Source organism: Canis lupus, chromosome 16 (genome assembly GCF_048164855.1).
Source record: "Canis lupus baileyi chromosome 16, mCanLup2.hap1, whole genome shotgun sequence".
Classification (NCBI taxonomy): Eukaryota; Metazoa; Chordata; class Mammalia; order Carnivora; family Canidae; genus Canis; species Canis lupus.
The window spans coordinates 160,586-180,677 of NC_132853.1; the positions used below are offsets into that span (position 1 = coordinate 160,586).

Sequence of the window (20,092 nt, forward strand, 5' to 3'; positions counted from 1 at the left end):
GACCCCCTGCCCCTCCCACGGGTGGATCAGCCTGCCCCCCTCCCCACAGACCGGGGTCCCCAGAGCGAGCTTCCAGAGGCTAAGCCCCAGCTCAGCCTTACCTCTTAGCTGTTCCATCTGCACAGCCCAGCCAGATCCCCGCAGCCAGCATTGCCGGCAGCCAGGCCAATTGTCCCGGCGTCTTCCTATTTTAGACATCTCTCTGCCTCGGTCCCTTCTAATGTTTCCAGCCCGGCTGCGGGGGGAGGAAAAAGAGGTTACTGCTACTTTAAATGTACTGTATGAAGGCGAGGGCTGGAGAGGGGCCTGCTTGCAGGAATACCCAGTCATCTAGTTGGAAAAGCCGCCAGATGGAATACAAAAGGAGAAACCCAGACGCTCATGGAGACAGCCTTGGTTCATAAATCAGGTGGGGCCAGGGGCTGGGGGCCCGTTCGCCATGGAGCCGGACTCCCTCCTGGACCAGGACGACTCCTACGACTCCTACGGTAAGAGGGCCCTGGCCTCTGCCAAGTGGCAGAGTTGGGGCTTCAGCCGCTGGTTGCTCAGCAGACTTTTCTCTGCTTGCTGCAGGAAACTGAGTTGATGGGGGAGGCCGTCAGGCGGCTGGGCACTGTCTGATCTTGGGGCCTATGTGTCGTCACGGGTGCCTAGGCTTAGGGAGCACAGGGGAAGGGTGCCCCTCCACCCCGGTGCAGAGCTGGGGGCAGCCCCTTGGAATCTGGACTTGAGTAGGGTCAGGGGAGGGAGAGGGAGTTTAGGCTGCCTCTGTTTTGCTCTTGGCCAAGAAGGAAAGGAAGGAAGTTCTCAGCCTCCTGCCTGTCTGCCTCCCTCCTGTCCCCAAGCCTGCTGGGTGCTGTGGAGAATTTAATTAGTGAGATCCTGCAGATAAATATAGATGGACCAGGCATCAAGAATGTACCCTGTAATTAAAGCCAGGCTGAAAACACACCCCGTTTTGCAGGGCTCTGGGGGCTACCACCAGGGAGCTGCCCCCACCGCCCCTGCCGCAGCCCCCAGGGTAGCTGGAAACCATGGAGAAGATTTTGGGGGGCAGTTGCCAGGGATAGGAGCTCTCACTGAGAGCCTGGGACAGGACTTGGAGGACTAAGGATGGCCTGGAAGGGGCAGGTTCTGTGGGCTTGGAGCTCCAGGGGCACAGGTAAATGAAGCCCCTACTGCTCAGCCTGGCCAGGGAGCTTCATCTTGGCTGGCATGCCAGTGCATTCTGGCTGTCTCTGGGCAACGTGCACGAGGGAAAAGCAGGAGGCGAGGGTGCCTGAGGGACTGAGGCATGGTGTGAGGGGTAACAGATTTTAGGGTGCAGCAGGGAGAAGGCCAAAAAGGGGGTAATTGAGCCAAAAAGGGGGTAGTTGAGTGACAGCCTCACTCCAGCTTAGAGCAGACTTTTGGGGGCTCAGGTCCTCCCGGGACCATAGTTTCTGCAAAGAAGGTTGAATTCTCCCTCTGATCCCCACTCCCACACCCCCGAGCCTCCAGCCAGGCCTGGCCTCTGAGACAGGTTCTAGGCCAAATTTCCTTCCTCCTGCAGCAGCTTGGCTCTTTCCAGGGAGAGGGGACCTTTGTCACGTTGGGAGCTGCAATCCTGCAGGGAGTTTGGCAAGGCCCAACCCACAAGCCTGGCACCTTTGGGCAGTTGGGTGGCCAGTGGATGCATGCCATGTGACCCCTACGTGCCCAGCTGTGTGCCAGGGTCAGAGGTTCAGAAACAAACAGCTCAAGCTTAAGAAGTAGTTTATGCTTGTTGAATGGAGGGAGGAAAAAGAGAAAGAGGGAGGAAGGCAGGGAGGGAGAGGCCGGGATGATGAGAGGCCTCTGCCCTGGAAGAGCTCCCAGCCTCAGATGGGAGACAGACAAATGATATGAGGCTGGGGTGAGTGACGAGTTCTCCAGGGAAGGGGCGGCAGACAATCTGAGATGTGGGACAGGCCCGCTTACCCCCTAGAAGCACTCACCTGAAACTTGGCACGGCAATGCCTGGGTGATACTCCGCAGAGGGCACGGACCCTTCTCGGGGAGACCAGCCCATGGCCAGGTGAGCCTCCAGATCCCCCAGGACGGCATCTCCCCGTCTGGAACCCAGGGCCCTGACTTGCTATTTCCTGCTTTGCTAGCAGCCACCCCAGGGCAGGGCAAGGCTTGTACCCAGGGAACTGAGGCCATTCACTGTGGAGTCAGCACCTTGTCTTTGCCTGTGGCTGGTCTTCTGGAAGCTTGTCAGGCAGTATTGTGCCTAGGAGCCAAGAGGAAGAGGCAAAGGGATGGAGGGAGCCTTAGGAAGGGGTCAGGCAGGAATGGAGGCTAGCCCAGGCTCTCCATGTGAATCCCAGCTGCAGCCCAGAGGGGTCTGGCTCCAGCATGCCTGGGAAGTCCAGAGCTGAAGGGGCTCTGGAACCAGGCCAGTGAGGAAAACTATGGACACAGAGTCACTTCCTTTCTGTGTTCATTCATTTCACCAAAGCTACTTTCAGGTCCTGTACTAAGTTTTGGGATTGGGAAGATAAGTGCAATCTTGTCTCTACCTTCGTGACATTTCCAGGCTAGGCTGGGAGAGAGCAAAGCACTCCGATGGGGGAGGCCAAGGTACCACGGAACCTCTAACCCCACACATGAAGTCCAGGAAGGCTTCCTGGGGGAGATGACTCCCCCACTAAAGAAGTTGATGACTTCATGAAACCCTTTCTTCATCTGTCTTCTGGGATAGGCGACTTTCCTGGTTTTTTCCTGCCTATTTCTTAGTCTTTACTTCGGTTCCTTCTCTTAGATACTTTCTTTTTCCTGCTATCCACATGGTCCCTTGACAAGGTCTGCTGCTTCTGCCTCCCTGCATGACCTGACTCTTTCTCCCTCCCTCCCTCACCCTGTAGGCTCCAGTCCTACAGATCTGAACTTCCTCACACTCACCAAACTAGTTATCAGCCCAGGGCCTTTTCACATGCTGTTTCCTTTGCTTGGAACACTCTTTCTTCCTTTTATTCATCACTAAGCTAACTCATCCTCCTCTTCCTCCAGTTCCCAAACTCAACTGAAAAGTCACCTCCTCAGAGGAGCCTTCCCTGGACCATGATCCTTCGATCCATCAAATGAGATCTCATTCTTAATTTCTCTTTTCCTTTATGGAGCCTGTTCCTATAGCACTGGACATTATTATGTGAGTGTGTGTGTGTGTGTGTGTGTGTGCTTAAACTCTACATGTCCCCCGGTTTCTGAGCTCTCAGACAGCTGTTATCCCCAGAGCATAGCTCTCTGCCTAGCGCAGAGTAAGCATCCAGTACATACTTGTTGAATGAGTGAGTGAACAAATACCGTTGGCCCAGGCAAAGAGGTGAGGAAAGGCATTCCAGGCAGATAGGAGAGCAGGTGCAAAGGCTGGAGAAACTTCTGATGGTTCTCCAACACTTCCAAGGAGAGTGGTGCTTTAGGTCGGGGTTGACAAGCTGAGCTCCTTGAGGGACTTGGGAAGTTCAGTGGGTACAGGGTTGGGAGAGACACAGCTGGGAGTGGGGCTCTGGGCCCCAAGGGCCTCAAGGCAAGCAAGATTCTCTTCTTCCATCTGAGCTTTGAGTCCATTCACCTGGTGCTTAGGGGCGGAAAGGAGTTTGACCACATCCCAACCACTGACACGAATGTTCTGGAAGCCTGAGCCATATTGAGGGTGTCTTTGCAGACAGGGCTGAGCAGTGCCCTATCGGGTGGTCCTGAAGTGAGAGACCCTTCTAGTAAGGCCAGGGAGGGCTGACACAACTGGGGGAGTGGCAAACACAGGAGCAGGGGTTTCTTTACTCAACAATCAGAAGCAGGAAGGCAAAGAGAAGCAGGCCCTTCATGGATGGGCCTCAGTTTCCCCGTGTATAAATTGGGGCAAGGGTCAGACAAGATCTGACTGACCCCCTCTGGAGAGGGCCCCTCAGCTGCATGAAAAGTCCAGCTCAGAGAAGCACTTCCTTCCCAATTGCCATCAACTGAGGAAGAAAACAGAAGGGAGAGCTGACTGTGGGCTGACCAGGAAGCAAATACCCAGTAGAACATTCTCTCTTCAGATTATCTCATCGTCTTGCCACGCCCCCACTTTGCAGATGCGGCCTCCCACCCATCATGGCAGTACGTCTTGGTGCTCCTCGACAGGGACATGTTTTTATTGCCTGGTCACTAATCTGACTCCCATTTAAAACCAAGAAATCCTTGAGAGCAAGGGCTGTGTCTAGTGTCCTGTATTCACTGTATGAATGAATGAATGAATGAATGAATGAATGAACGAACAAGTGAATGGCACCGGTTGGATCCTGCCCTTGCCTTGCTCCGTGCCCTCAGGCATCGTCCTCCCCGTCTCTGGGCTTACTTATTTCCCTAGCCACTATTTATACTCCGCACCCCTGGATGTTCCAGCTCTGACCTTCTAAGGTTCTAAATCAGACTCAGCACTTGGCACCCACTGCCCGCCCTGTGGCCTGAGCCTCATTCTGACTCCCTTTGCCATCAGATGCCGGGACCAGGCCTCTGCTCTTTGCTCAGGCTCCATTTCTTTGTCTGACAAATGGGCAGACTCAGCTGTGCCCTGGTCACCTCCCTGGCTATCTTGGGGCTCAGAGGGGTGACAAGGCAGAGTGTCATGAGACCAGACACCTGTTGGGGGGCCGGTGATTCACAGAGGGAGCTGGGCCTGGGCACACAACCGGGGGTGCTCCGGAAGGGGCTGGTTGCTCTGGAGATCCTGGGGGCAGAACGGGCAGCTCAGAAGCTTCAGTTTCTTCCTGATGACAACCCGCAAGGACATCTGCCCCTGTTGGGGGGCCCCAGTAGGCAGGCAGATGGGGGCAACTTTAAAAAAATTTTTATTTATTCATGAGATACACAGAGAGAGAGAGAGAGAGGCAGAGACACAGGCAGAGGGAGAAGCAGGCTCCTTTCAGGGGGCCTGACGCTGGACTCGATCCCGAGTCTCCAGGATCATGCCCTGGGCTGAAGGCAGGCGCCAAACCGCTGCGCCACCCAGGCGTCCCAGATAGGGGGTGATTTTATAAATCTCCCAGTGCTGCAGGCACAACGACCAGCCTTTTTCATTGAGTCCTTTCCCAAGGGAGATTCCATTCAAGGTCCTGTATGGACTTTGTCTTCAAATCCTCATGACAGATATGGTAGGTTGCTGTTAGCACCATTTTCCAGATGAGGAAACTAAGGCTGAGTTAAGTGATGGCCAAGGTCACACAGGGAGGTGGGTGACTTGAACTCAGCTTGCTCCAGAGCCCAGGACTTTGATTTTGTGGCACAGTCTGAGAGCCGAGTCACTATGCCAGAGCTGCCACCTGGAGGCCCCTTCACTTGCCCAGGGAAAATCCTGCCTCCTCCTGGGAGGGTCTGTTGGCACCGCCCTAGGGACGAGCCCAATGCAGCAGGAGCCACAACCCAGGGTGATAGTAGCTCACTGGGAATGGCAAGCAGAAACAGCTGCAGTGGGACAGGGTCAATGTAAAGAGAAAGCTATTTTGGGCTAGAAGCTGTCAGGGGTCTGATATTACCACTCCCTGGCCCTTCCCATGAGAGGAGGAACTGAAGATGTTTGCCTCAGCTGGTGACAGATAGACAAGAACCATAAAAGAACAGCTGTATGCCTGGCCATGCACCTCACTTTCATCCTCTGGCTTCCCCTTCCCAGCACCCTGTGGGGTTGATGTTAGCATTCTCATGTTAGAGATGGGGAAATAAGTTCAGAAAGGCTGAGTGACTCACCCAAAGTCACACAGCCAGTGAATGGCAGAGCCAAGAGTCATGTAGGTTTGTCCCACCCTAGGGCACATGCTTTTAACCAATGCCCACTAGGGCCTCCTCTGAGGCCGTGTCTGTGTGGGTGGATCATTGGGGAGGGTGCTCAGGCCTGGCCTACCTTTCAGGGACAAGAACCTGGGCTTCTTCCTGGCTCTGCCACTCAAGTAACTCAACAGGAGCTGGGCATAGACCTGGGCCCTCAGCAAGCTGTAGTTTCCCTGTCTGTGGAATGGAGCTCATGATGCCAGCCTGGCCTACGTGGGCTGGGGAAAGAATGCTGAACCCAGATTCCTTCCATCTAGTTCTGGGGCTCTGCCCTGGGCCTGCTGGCCACCCAAGGTACAGGAGAAGCCACACTCCTACCTATGGCCCTTTCACAGGTGAGCCAATGAGACCAGAGAGGCGGAGGAGGGGGACCCCGTTCACTTTGTATGTACCAGCTCTGTGCTGTTTCCACATGGAGGCATTGGCTCCTCACAGAGGGAGGAGCAATCCCACTGCTTGCAAGAGAAATCGAGGCTTAGAGGGGTTCCAAGCCACAAGCTCTGGTGCGGGGGGGTGGGGCACTCAAAATTCAAACCCTGGACTCCAAGACTCCTGTGCTTTTGTACACCACTCTGGGCTGTTCCTTGGGGACTCTGGCCTCAAATGCAAAGCCCTTCCCGTGCCCTGGAATGCTTCCGTTCTGCTGGCCAGCCATGCCTGGGCCTCTGACCTTGCCCAGCTGGGCGGGTACATGAGGGATGGAGCCCTCCCCTTCTTGCCCCGTTGCCCCACGGGACTCTGGGAAGAGGCTAAATCAGGAGGAATAGTCAATAAAGAAGAACAATGAGGATGGACAGGAGGGGCTTAAATCATTTATGCGCCCAAGCCTGACCAGGTAGCCACACAAGTAAGCTAGGATGTGGGGCCTGGGGAGGGGGCCACGGAGGACAGCCTCGTGTCTGGAGTGGGCCAGGCAGAGCCAGGAGAAAGCTCAGGAGAGAGGAGCTGGTGTCCCCCAGGGAGAGGCTCCTGGTGGGAGGAGGGAGGAGCTCCTTCAGGAGTTCCTATTGTTTAGAAAGCAAAGACATGATTCTCTGCCCTCTCCCTCCTGAATTGCACTAGGCATGCATGGACCAGGCCTTGGCTTCTGTTCTGGACTACTTGGCTCTCTGGGTCTTTATCTCCTCATCAGAGGGGTAGCGACAGTAGTAGCCACCTCCCACAGTTCCCACTCTTGAGAGGACCACACCAGTGGTCATTCCTTGTTAGGTTGCCCTGGATGACTACTGCCTCCCGCTGGCCCTCCTGCTGGGAGCTGCTGTGGAGTCTCCTTCTGCTGGATGGAAATGTCCAGCTGACATCATCCCGGCTTTCTGAAGCCATGCCTTCCACACCCCAGCTAGGGCTCCTCCCAGAAGGTCACTTCCAGAAGCCCCAGGAGGCTGAAGCAGGCAGGAGATGGCCCCAAGGGAGAGGGTCTTTGTGGGGGCCTCCTGTTCATCCCCCATTACATGATGGTAAGATGAGGGCCCTGAGAGAGAACGAACTGGGAACAACTCAAGGTCCATTCCACCTCCTAAGTAGGTCCTGAGATCTGCCCTAGCTCCGGCCCAGAGCCCCACCTCAGGCCAGGCCCACCTTGGACTCCTAGAGGGCTGTCCACCCCCTCCTGGGTCTCCCCATCTCAGTCCGTGCCCCAAACTCATCCTCTGTGGAAAGCCAACGGGACCCCCTCAGTGCAGCTGGATAAAGTGCAAACTCACTTACACAGCTTCTAGGAAGTCCCCCATCTGACCCCAGGATGGGGCCTCTGCCCTTGTCTCCAGCCACACCCCTTTCTTTCTCCCCACCCCACCTCCATGAATTCATCTCTGCCCTTACCTTTGCCCCCTGCCTGGATCACTCTTGTAACATAGCTCTCCCTACTACTTCTCCCCCAAACTGGTCACTCCTGCTCATCCTGAGATCTCAGCTCAGGTGTCACTTCCTCCAGGAAGCCTTCCCTGACTACCTTGTTGGAGCTCACAGACACCCTGAGCTTCCCGCTATCCTGCTACACGGTGATGGGTACAGTTCATTTGCTTTCCTGCTTGTCTTCACCTCTGGGCCATGAGCTGTTTCATGAGCCAGACTGAAAACTTGGAGGCTGAGAGGGGAAGGGTGAAGAAAGAAGTCAGGATGACTTTGCCTTTGGCCTGTGTGGCAGGAGCGTTGGTGTCCACACTGAGTGGGGGACATGAGTGGAAGAGTAGATTCCGAGTGGGAGTGATGTCCTGGGCTTGCTGTGTCTGAAAATCCTGTGGAACCGCCTGGGAGTTTTCTGTAGAAGAGTCTATGGTGGTCCTTCCAGATGTAGCCTCTGGAGAGGCCCCAGCTCTAGAATGGAGGACAGGAGTGTCTGGGGTCTTCCCTGCTGTGTAAGTGCCACTCCCTGTCTAGGCTCTTTGCAACCTTACTCACTGGCCAGCCGAGGTCCTGCCACCTCCCCCAGGACGCCAGCCCAGGTCAGCCTAGCTGAAGCTGCTGTTTTCTCCTTGATTGTACCTTCTCCGCCATTACCTCATCTAGTCCTAAGGCATTCCACGAGCTATGCCTTCGAAGTCCTCAAGGTAGGGGTCTCATCCCTCTGTCTCTTGTAGCCTCTACAATGTCCTGCACAGGGACCCCCACACACACAGAAAAAAAGCCACACGGCCCAAGAACGCTGCCCCTCCCTGGACAGGGTTGGTTCCCAGCAGCCTCTGCCAGTGGGATTCTAAGGAAAACCAAACAGAAGCCAGGGAGGCTTTGGGTCAGACTGACGCAGGGGAGCTGAGGGGAGAGGCAGGAAGAGGGAGGGGTGCATTTCTGTCCAATCTGGAAGCGTGGGCGGATGGCTGGATCCTTATAACCCCCGGCTGGAGGCACACCAGCCAGTGACCTACATCCCAGTGTGCCTGAGTGTGTGCACACACACATGAATGCATGCAGAGGCATGAGCACGTGTGAGTAGGAGAGTGCCCTCGAGGGGGGTCTCTGTCTTCGCTGGCTATGGGGGTCTCACCTGCCTACCCTGAGGTTGCACCGACTCTGCATCAGAACAAGTGGGTCTGTGCTCCAGAAAAGCCAGCTCAGGGTCACACAGTTCCTGAAATGGCAGCTGGGGGTGCCTGTCCCTGGGGCCCCACCCCACTTCTGCCCTAGACTCTCTCTCCCTTGACCCAGATATCCACTAAAGGGCCTCACTTGCCTTTGCTAGTGATGGAGTGGGGGGCGGCTGCTAGTATCAGTGCAGTGGAGGGAGGGAACCCCTGCATGAGGCTGAACCAGAAGGTGGCCAGAGAGGTCGGGAGGGTGGGTAGGTGGGTTCTGGCTTCCGGAGCTGATGCTGAAGCAGGGGTGGGGGGGTGGTTTGCATTCAGGGTCCTACTCAGGAGCCGTCTGGGGCCTGGCCCAGGTCTGTCCTTGCTTTCCCTCCAGGTAGCCTCCCAGAGATAGGGGGCAGAGGATAGAGAGGTGAGGCCCCTCTTTGACCCAATCAATGGCTGTGCCGCGCCGGCTCCATGGCCCAGAAGTTGGGGTGCCTGAGAAAGTGTCTGCTTGGAGAGCCTTTAGTCTTTTCTCTGGCCAGCTCTGTGGTGGGCAAGGAGGGGTGGTTGTGCTCTCTCTTCTGGGGCTCTTCCCCCAGCCTGGGCCTCAGGTAGCTTGGAGGGGATGGACAGGGCCCCCCTCAGTCTCTCTCTCTCTTTCTCCATCTCTCTCTCTAGCTGAAGTTGACGTACAATGTTATATTGGTTTCAGGTGTATAACATAGCAATTCAACAATTACATACATTACAAAATGCTCACCATGAGAAGTGTACTACCATCTGTCACGGAGCAAAACAATCACGACATTTTTTTTTTTTTTAACTAAAACAGTTGACAATTTTATTTTCACATTTCACAATACAAATGAAAATTGCCTTTTTTTTTTTTTTTTTTGTCTCACTACTCCCCTGCAAAAACTATTCTCGATAGGAAGGGGAAGCAAGTCTTCCTTGTCATGCTGTTAGAAAACACCCAGAGTCACAGCACCATGATCTCCTGGTGAAGTAGAACAAGTAATATAAAATGAATATAAAGAGGTTCCTGTCTCTCCTTATCTGTCTGGTCGAGTCATTCCTGGCCGAGTGGGCACCATCATGGGACGAGCAGGAGGTCTCATCATTGGGGGCCCAGGCATCATTGGCATATGGCCTCCCATAGGTGGCCTCATTCCAGGAGCAGGTCCCACTGGCATCATCCCAGGAGGAGGAGGGCCCATCATTGGCATCATGGGAGGGCCCCCATATGGGGGGCTGGCATCATACCAGGGCGAGGAGGACCCAGGAGACTGGGGGAGGTGGGATCATTGCCCCTGCAGGAGGAGGAGCAGAGAATGGAGTAGGAGGTATCTTTCCTTGTTGAAATGCAGCGGTTGTTTTGTCGATCAGGCTCTGAGCCTGCTCTTCCATCCATTTCTGATAGTAGTCTTTCACATTCTCTTTGTGTTTCCTACCACTGCAGTGTGTCTTTCTCACAGATGGAGAGTCATGGGTGACGTATGTCTCGCAGTAGTCACAATAAAACTTAGGCATGTTGCTCTGCAGGCCGTTGGCCACTCCGTCCCCCAATCACGACATTCTTGACTATATTCTCCACACTACACTTTTCGTCCCTGTGACTTGTGTATTTGATAACTGGGAGTCTGCACCTCTGAGGATCCCTCACCTCTTTCACTTCTCCCCCCAGACTCCCTAAAACCACCAGTTTGTTCTCTGTGCTTATGAGTCTGCTTCTGTGCTGTCTCCCCAGAATTCCCAAGACCCCCAAAACACACCTCTGCTCAGCACAGTGCCCCCTTTCCTGTGCCACTTCACCCAAGTCCGGGTGGCTGCCCACCTGTGGGAGGTCAGAGTCTCCACTGCCAGAGAAGCTGAGCCTAGACAGGGACTGGGAAGCTGAGAGGGGAGGCCAACAAGGCCAGGAGCCAAGAGGGCGGTCACACTCCTGGGCTGGCCCTTCAGTCAGGCCCGCTCAGCCTCTGGTTCCCAGTGCTATGGCTTCAGAGGGCTCCATTCCCTAAAGTCCTTGGCAGCCCAATCAAGCTCAGCTTCTAGGGGGAAGTAGGAGGGCAACTCGTTCTCCTCCTCTTGGCTACAAGGGTAGATGGCTTTGCAGGCGCACCTTGATGGGATAAACCAGGCAGACAGGGAGCAGGGAGAGGGACGGACACTGCACAGCACGTGGAACTCTAGGGAGAATTCATTTTACAATGGAGGAAACTGAGGCACAGACATGTTTGGTGATTTAAATATATATATATATAAAATATTAATATATATATTTATTTATTGGGGTTCGATTTGCCAATATATAGTATAACACCCAGTGGTCATCCTGTCAAGTGCCCCCCTTAGTGCCCGTCACCCAGTCATCCCATCCCTCCGCCCACCTCCCCTTCCACTACCCACCTCGTCCCAATGCAATGTCCCCAAACTGGACTAACTCCTACACATGCATTGGTGGCCTGTGCTGACCACAGCCTCCAGGAGTCAGTGCCTGGTGACTGCGAGCAGATTGCTCCAGGACACATCTGTGGAGTCTGTGTCCTGGGGTGGCACCCCTGCAGCCTATAACAGGAAGCCAAGCATTTTAGAAAGAAGGAGAAAGAGGGAAGGATTAACAAAACTATGTTTTTAGAGAAAGGAGAAGACGAGAGAGAAAACAAGTTGGCAGCAGTGGGAAGGGGGTAGCCTCTCCTCACGGTGCCCAGTGAGTGTGCTTGGATGGGCTAGACCCGTAGGCCTGTGCAGAGAGGCAGATATCGTTTCTCCGTGGGCACGCTCCTGGGCAGCTCATCCCTTCCCAAGGCAGGGCCTTGGGCATAACCTGGCCTTGCTGACATGCCCCTCCTGGATTTGGCTCTTGATTCCCCTAACCAGGCAGGGCAGGTATTCTGGAGAAGGGGAGACCCAGGCAGGCATTTAGCGGCGTACCCTGCACCTCAGGTATCACCAGCTATCAGTGGAGCTCAGATTCCTTGGCCCTACGAACTCTAAGAGTCAGCAGACTCTGTCCAGGCCAGTGGTTTCCCAACTGTTGGAAGAGTCCTGGGGTCCCACGGAGATGCCAAAAGGTTGCCAAATAAGAAAGACTCCCTGCCCTTGGCCTAACCTAGCTCTGCCCAGAGCAGCTTGCTTGCATCTAAATATTTTTCATTTGAAACAAGGGTTCTGTAGCTCCATTCACTTAAAAAGAACCCACCTCCTAGAATAGACAGGAAGGCCAAGGCCTAGAGAGGAGTGGGATGGTGGAGCCACATCCCGCCCTTCCTGTAGGAACACACGGGCCCCCTGCTGAAAGCTGAAATGTGAGCGTATGACTAGGAATCTGAAAGTAGGTTTTATTTGGTAATGCTGAGTGACAGCAAAGGACCCTTGGTTTCTGGGGTGCCGGGTGGGGATGTGAAAGAGGAAGAGCTCCAGAGTGGAAATGGAAGAGCAGAGCTGAGTGGCCTATCACTGTGCACTTAGTTTAATTGCATTTGACCCAGCCCGTTTCCAAAGCTGTTCAGAGACACTGCGTGGACTTCCTGGCTTCAGCCAAAGCAGCGGTAGGTATAGAATCAGAGTCTCAGGGGTGACGCCTCAGCTTCTCTACTGACTCACTTGACCTTGACCAAATTAACCACCTCTTGAGACTCAGTGTCTTCCTCAATAAAATGGCACCAGAGTTGTGAGGGGTGCACGAGAACCCAGAATGGAGTTAACAATTCCTGGTGGGCTCAGAATTTTTCCTTATTGTATATGAACTTGAGGAAGTTCACAGTCTAAGGTTCAAAACCCAGCGATGCCCCTTACTCACTGTGTGACTTCAGGCAGGTTTCTTAACCTTTCTGCCTCGGCTTTCCCATCTGTAAAATGGGGATAGTAGTTGTACCCCCTCCCTCTCCGTCTCACAGGAAGTAATGTTAATAGCATGAAGCACCCAGAACAGGGCTGTGTAGTGTTTGCTATCAATATTTGTATTCAAATAGCAGCAAAGACCAGGTCTTGCAGGGGAGAGAGACCAGAAATGGAATAAAATAATGAATGCAAGAAAAATTAGGGTTCTCCCAGGGAATGCCTTGCGGTCCTCACCCATTAGTGGTAGCCTCCAACTGTTGCTCTTGGCTGGGACCTCCCTGCCACCCGCTCCCTGTGGCTTGACTCTCCCTGCATTTTTCTGCGAACATGTAGAGGTAGGATTCCATTTTGCCCCTAGATGACTTTGGGTGATAAAGAAGTAACTTCAGCCTCTTTGAATTGAATCTTCTCTCCAGAACATGTAACAAAGCTGGAAATTGGAATTTCCTTGGAGCTGATTATTCTGGGAGGGCACCTCCTGGCATTAAAACTAAATTAGATCAAGGTACCTCTGTTATTAGCAAAATAATTCCCTACGATTACAGAACGCAGCCATGAATCCTGACGGCAGATGAACTTCAGGTGACTTACTTGAGACAAATAACTGTGCAGAAATCACAGGCTCATCTAATCACTTCTCTATAGCATTGCAGCCAGGTAATTATGCTAATGGTTATAAGAAATCACCTTTTGTGGTCTGGGGTTTGGAGGGCTTGAGACAGAAGTGTGTGTGGCGGATATTTTACCAGGTTTGAGCCAGAGAGGCCCCATGCCGTGTTTGGTGCTGAAATGGGCCATTTCTGGGGAGCTGGTTTGGTCTGTTGTCAACTGTTGGAAAATCCTGTTATGCAATCGGAATTGCAATGGCTTCATTATTTATCTCTTTTCAGATCATCTTAATATAGGAAATTAAATTTGTTTAAGTTCCACTGTTGGGGATGGCAATTCCAAGAAGCAAATTAAACTATAAAAGCTCAGGACTTTGAGTCAGTTCCATTCAGCTAATGTGTATTTGTGCTTGTTGGATGTCAGGCACCGATCTAGGCACGAGCCCGGGTGGATGTGCCAAAGTTTGAGAGTGTGTCTGGTCCTTTCTGAACGTGGTCTGTCATACTCTCGGCAGCCTGGCAGAGATGATATCATCCCCATTTCAGAGACAAGGAAACGGAGGCTCAGAAATGTGAAATAACTTGCCCAAGGTGCTGCTGCTTCTAGTCAGTGGAGATGATTACTTCTGTCCTCCCAGGGAAATCTGGGAGGCCTCCTAGAGGAGTGGACATGGGGAGGGTAGAGTAGGGAGGCAGAGGAAATAGCAGGGAAAACACTCAGAGGCAGAGATTAAAGGGGGTTTTTAAGGATGAGGAGATGGGGTTGGAAGAGTGGCTGAGGATTGGACAGTATAGGGCCTCCGATGAGAGCTGAAGGTTTGGATAATGGGAGGGATAACATGGAATCTGAGCAACACCTGGGCTGCAGTTTGGGGGACCCACTAGTGGGCTTCTGGCAGGAACAGGGTCAGAAGGTGACCAAGTAAGTAACAGATGATTGTTTGGGATAAGTGTGTGCCAAATATTGCGTAAAATAGACTTATACTAAAAAATTATTCATCATTTATATGAAATTCACATTTCATTGGACATCTTGGATTTCATCTGGCGATCCTAGCCCAGCTGGGTTCTGGGCACCAGCTGTTTCCTCTGCCTGGTATGACTTTCTCTTATGGGCACGCCTCCTGGCAAACTCCTCTCTACCCTTTGAAGTCCTGTACTTCTTACTGCTGCTGTGGCAACATTTATCACGCAGTCTGGTCATTAATGTCCTGTGTAATTCTAGTATCTATCTAACATCTAATATCGATCCCTCCTCTGAGCAGCCAACCTCACTTCTAGCTGCATGAGAAAAAGAAAAGTGAGGGTCATGACTCACTCTATTTCCTGACCCCATCCCCGCCCCCAATCGCCTCCAATTGCTGCTCTGTCTCGGGGTGAGCCAGCCTTTCTGCCCCTCCTGAGAGCCTGCCTGCTTCCTTCACCTCTTTCACTAGCTCCTGCAAAGTCTCACCCTCTCCTGGGGCTCCGCCTTCCCACCACAGGGACACAGAGCAAGTGCTTCCTGAGCTCCTGTCACAGGTTGGCTTTCCCAGGCAGCTGGCTCAGAGATATGCTAGGCCCCAGGAGGTCGTCAGGGCCTGCTCTGGGGCTCATCTGTGGACAGGAGGGGCGGGAAGCCAGACGGGGCAGAAGGAGAAGCTGAACTGCCATGCAGTCACAGTGCTGGCGTCCGCCCATCCTGCGTGGGGTCTGGGGAGGGCTTGGCCCTTCAGACTTGTCCTGAGTTGTGTCAAGGGGCTCAGCCCTGGGGTGATCCATCACTGATGTGGGACACCCTGGGGAAGGGGTATCACCTCGGATGCAGTGGTTTACTCCAGCAGAGGCCATCCCCAGAGAGCGCTGACAGCCGAGGGCCATTTTGCCGCAGCCTCTGACACCAGGGGGAGTGAGTCCTTCATTCTGGAAGCGGGGATCTGGGCTGCGTGTCCCAGCATCCACCCCCCCCAAACATTACAAACTCCTGGGCGTGGCACTCAGGGACCCCCAGTCCCTAGCCCAGAGTCCTTTGCCTACTGCCTCTCTCACAGCTGCTTGTTTGGAATTCCCGGAGCAGGCTGGGCAGGCGTCTTAACACAGCCATGCTTTTGCCTGGGTCATCCCCTCTTCACCTGGCTAACGTCTCTCTCTGCTCCTTTAAGACATGCTTGGAGGTCATCTCCTTAAACCATTTCCTAGAGCCACCCCTGCAGCCCACCAACCCAGGTGAGTCAGGCCCCCCAAAACCATCCAACTCCCCTCATTGTGAGCACTCTGGAAGCTCCTCACCTGCGGGCCCTGGGGTCCATGAACAGGGGGACACCCTGGGCCCTAGTGGTGGTGTTGACTTCTCTTCCCCTGCATCTGGGAGCCGCTGGATGCTCTGTTTATCTGTGTTCCTGGCTCCAAGCACAGAGCCTGGCCCAGCCCCCATGCCTGGACACACCGGAGAATTCACAGACGGCAGAGGGGGTGTGAGAGAAACCACAGAGCTAGAACCACAGCGTCCAGGCTGACGACATCGGGCAGGGCTGTGCCCCTTGGAACGGGGCTGCCCTGGGAATCAGAGCCAGTGTCCCCTTCAGCATCACTGACTTTCCCCCATTCACAGAGGCCGACTCCAGCTGCATCCTCAGGCAGTATTTACTTCACAAATGCCCCAGAGCTGGGGTGAGGTTTGCACATCTCTGCAGTTTATCCTCTGTGACCCTCACTGCCCCCCACACACTGCAGCAGAGCACCTCCTTGTGCTGTCCTCTTTTTCCATTCATGGCACCCCTGCCCTAGGTGTCTGTGGGCCTGGGTCTTCATCACATGACGCATCTGTTGATGTGGTTTTGAGTCTCGCTGCCATCATCAGGTGCGATGAAGTCAGAGAACTGTCCTTCTGTGTTAGCAACAAGGAGGCCATGGATGATCTCCCTGAGAAGCGTCAAGATGGCAGGCCTTAAGCCAGGCAGGGTTCCCACCTTAAGTGGCCATTTGCATGGGACAAAGTGCTAACAGCAGCTAATGTCCGTGTCACCGGGATAATGTGACATTGTCCAGTGTGATCTGGATCAGCACATTAGTTCAAACAATCTCATCTGAGCCCATGAAGCACACAGCACTGTTCTTTTCCAGTGACCAGAGAGCCTGGCCGACTTTACGTGTTTGCTCCTACCACATGTGACACTGGTCAATTCATCTTCCAGAGTATGGACCATAAGCAATTTGCCATCCTGTATGTCGCCTTGATGGAAGCTCCTGGCAAGTGGACATATGTGGATTTTGCATATACAGTGCAGATGATGCATTTGGTAAAGCACCTCAGATGTGTCCCTGGGGAGGGTGCCGCAGGCTCCGTTGCCCCTACAGATGGAAGCTGGCAAGGAAAAGACAAGTCCAGATTGAGATCCCTGGGCTGTGTACGAGAACAGATTGGAGGGGGCCAGAGCAGCCGTGGAGAGACAGGGAGGAGGGCCTCTGGTTCTGAGATGCCAGGCAGCCCCTCACCCAGGACTAGCACAAAGGACAGGAGGAGGGAGTCTGAGAAGCGCTGACATGGAGTACACTTCTGCCCCTCCCACCTCCTGGGCCAACTTGCAGTCGCTTGCTGTTGTGCAGAGTTGGAGAACACTCCCTGGCATTTTTTTTCCCAGCTTCCTTCTAACATGGTAACCCAACTGGGTCTCTTCCACCTTCCCCCGCAAATATCTTCCACTTGGCCAATATTCACATAATTGCTACCCTTTCCCAAAAATGGGGGCATGCATTTTGCCTCTATTACTTCACTGTATCTTCATACAAGGGTATCTTCATACCCTCGCAATAAGCCCTAGTCACATCCTGGCTGTGCAGACAGAGAAACTAGGGCTCAGAGGGATGTAGCAGAATGCTCTATGCCGCACAGCTGGCAAATGGCTCAGCCTAGATGTGAACCCAGGTCTGTCTGACCCCAAAGGTCATATTACCTCCCATGAACATCTGATGAGTCCAGGCAATCTGTATAATGGGATTGGTTTCCTTTTGAGAGTTTGGCATGACCCTTTCTTGTCTCGGAGTATTTGGGTCCTCTCACTCCTTTATTCATTCATCTGACCTTCCTGAGGCCCAGCATTACGTGGGTAGTAAGGCTACAACGGTGGCTCAGACAAGGTTCGTGGGCTGGAGGAGCTCCCGGCCTGCTCAGGGAGGAGACAGATCCATAACCAGGTGCAACAATCCACAAGGTGAGAGACCCAGAGAGTGGGATGGGAGGATGCTGTGAGAGCTCTCTGCCTGGGAGAGTGGCTGAGGACCTGCCAGGGGCTTTCCATGGGCTGAAATGCCAGTGTTGGATAACAGAAGGGGGGAGAATGAATACTCTAGGGAGACTAAACAGTTTGTGCAAAGGCATGAAGACGTGACGGAGGTTGGGGGGCTGGGGAGATTCAGTTGCACAGAGTTGGGGAATCTCAGCTGGCTGGGACCAGGGTATGAAGGATCCCAGGGGAGACTGAGGAGCAGGCTATTCATGTTCTCAAGTTTTACTGAGCACTTCACCATGAGTCACACTTTGTGCTGAGCACTTCGTAGACATGATGGTCATATTATTTAAATAAGGACACTGAAGTTCAGAGCAGGACTGCATTTTATGGGGATTTTATATTTTATACTACCCTGCTTGCTCTGTATCTTTAAAAAAGGTTCTGAAATGTTAAACAAACACCTGGGACCTTGATCCAGGGCAAGAAATAAAACCTTACCAGTATCGATGAAGCCCCTTCTTGGCATCCTTCACCTGTCCCCACCAGAGGCAAACACTTCATTAAATGGTATTATTTATCATTCTTCTGAATTTCTTCAGACTTTTACCAAACATGTGCATTCCTTTATGCCTTCTGCTGATGGACGTGGAAGCTGCTTCAGATTTTTTTTTAAAGATTTTATTTATTTATTCATGAGAGAGGCAGAGACATTGGCAGAGGGAGAGGCAGGCTCCTCATGGGGAGCCCAATGTGGGACTTGATCTGGGGACTCCAAGATCATGCCCTGAGCCAAAGGCACACGCTCAACCGCTGAGCCATCCAGGCATCCCTGCTTCAGATTCTTTACAAGGATAAATGCTGTGGCAATGAGTGAGCCCCAGGTTTATCCCAGAAGCCGAGTTCTCTGGGTCCCTGGAGTGTGTAATGCATTCTCAACATTTCTAGATACTGTCAGATTCTTCTCCGGAGTGGTGGCACCCATTTTGCCTTCCCCCAGCAGTGTATGAGAGCTCCTCATGTGCTACATCTTCATCAACACCCTGCCCTCCTCTTTGCTTTTTGCTAATCTCACAGGTGTGCGATAGCACCTCACTGGGGTTTTATTTCGTGTTTCCCTGACTAAGAGCGTGGCTGAATGTTTTTTCATGATTTCCCTTCCTCAAATTGCCTGTTCCTAACCAATTTTCTCTTGAAAATGGATTAGTAGGAGATCTTTGTATGTTTTGGATATTGGGTTCCAAGTATCTTCTTTTGATAGAACTTTTATTTTTTAAATTTAAAAAATTTTAAAAGTTTTTTAAAAACTTTCTTCATTTGAGAGAGAGAGAGAGAGCACGAGCAAGAGCACAAGCAAGGGAGAGTGGCAGGCAGAGGGAGAGGGAGAGACAGGCTCCCAGCTGAGCAGGGAGAGTGATTTGGGACTTGATCCTAGGACTCTGGGATCATGACCTGAGCTGAAGGCAGATGCTTAACTGACTGAGCCACCCAAGCATCTGACAGACAGGAATTTTATACTTTTTAAAAAAGATTATATTTATTCATGAGAGAGACAGAGAGAGAGAGACACAGGCAGAGAGAGAAGCAGGCTCCCTGCAGTGTTGAGGAAGGCCCCCAATTAGGGACTCTATCCCAGGACCCTGGGATCATGATCAGAGCCAAAGGCAGATGTTCAACCACTGAGCCACCCAGGTGTCCCAATCTTATACTTTTTAAAAGAAGATTTTATTTATTCATTTACTTAGAGTGCATAAGTAGGGGGGAAGAGCAAAGGGAGAAGGAGAGAATTCCAAGCAGACTCAGCGCTGAGTGTGAGCCCATTATGGGGCTTGATCTCAGGACTCTGAGATCAAACCCAAGTGCCCTGAGTTTTATACGTTAATTAAGTGTATCAATCTTTTCCTTAATGGTTTGTGCTTTGGGGGTGTTTAAGAAATCTTTCCCTATTACACAAGTTCTTTGTGTTTTAATCTTTAACCCTACTAGAAGCAAATTTTTTTTAATTTAAATATTTATTTATTTATTTATTTATTTATGATAGACATAGACATAGAGAGAGAGAGAGAGAGGCAGAGACACAGGAGGAGGGAGAAGCAGGCTCCATGCCAGGAGCCCGATGTTGGACTTGATCCCAGGACTTCAGGATCGCTAAACCGCTGAGCCACCCAGGGATCCCCTAGAATCCATTTTTTAAATGCAAGGTGTGAGGTAGGGATTCCATCTCATTTTTCCCCCAACGTGGACATCCAATAACTCTTAAAAAAAGCACTGTTTATAGAAAAGTCCACCCTTTTGGGGAGACAGAACATGGAAGACTCCTAACTCTGGGAAACGAACTAGGGGTGGTGGAAGGGAAGGTGGGTGGGGGGTGGGGGTGACTGGGTGGTGCGCACTGAGGTGGGCACTTGACGAGATGAGCACTGGGTATTATATTGTATGTTGGCAAATTGAACACCAATAAGAAATAAATTTATTATTAAAATAAAAGAAAAAAAAAGAAAGAAAAGTCCACCCTTGGGACGCCTGAGTGGCTCAGTGGTTGAGCATCTGCCTTCGGCTCAGGGCATGATCCAGGACCATGGGATCAAGTCCCACATTGGGC

The 20,092-nt window shown here is 52.5% G+C and overlaps 1 protein-coding gene and 1 pseudogene across 1 annotated transcript in view; one reads left to right on the top strand and one right to left on the bottom strand.

The window, feature by feature from the left end:
• The first annotated feature begins 4 nt into the window (after positions 1-4).
• The window catches only part of DAB2IP (DAB2 interacting protein), a 189,364-nt gene continuing 169,276 nt past the window's right edge, over positions 5-20,092 (top strand). Inside the window, exon 1 of the mRNA XM_072777770.1 lies at positions 5-488. Within this exon, the coding sequence (XP_072633871.1) occupies positions 440-488 (49 nt within the window). The 5' untranslated portion in view covers positions 5-439. The remainder of the gene's footprint in view (positions 489-20,092) is intronic.
• LOC140605662 (U1 small nuclear ribonucleoprotein C-like) lies at positions 9,706-10,418 on the bottom strand (annotated as a pseudogene).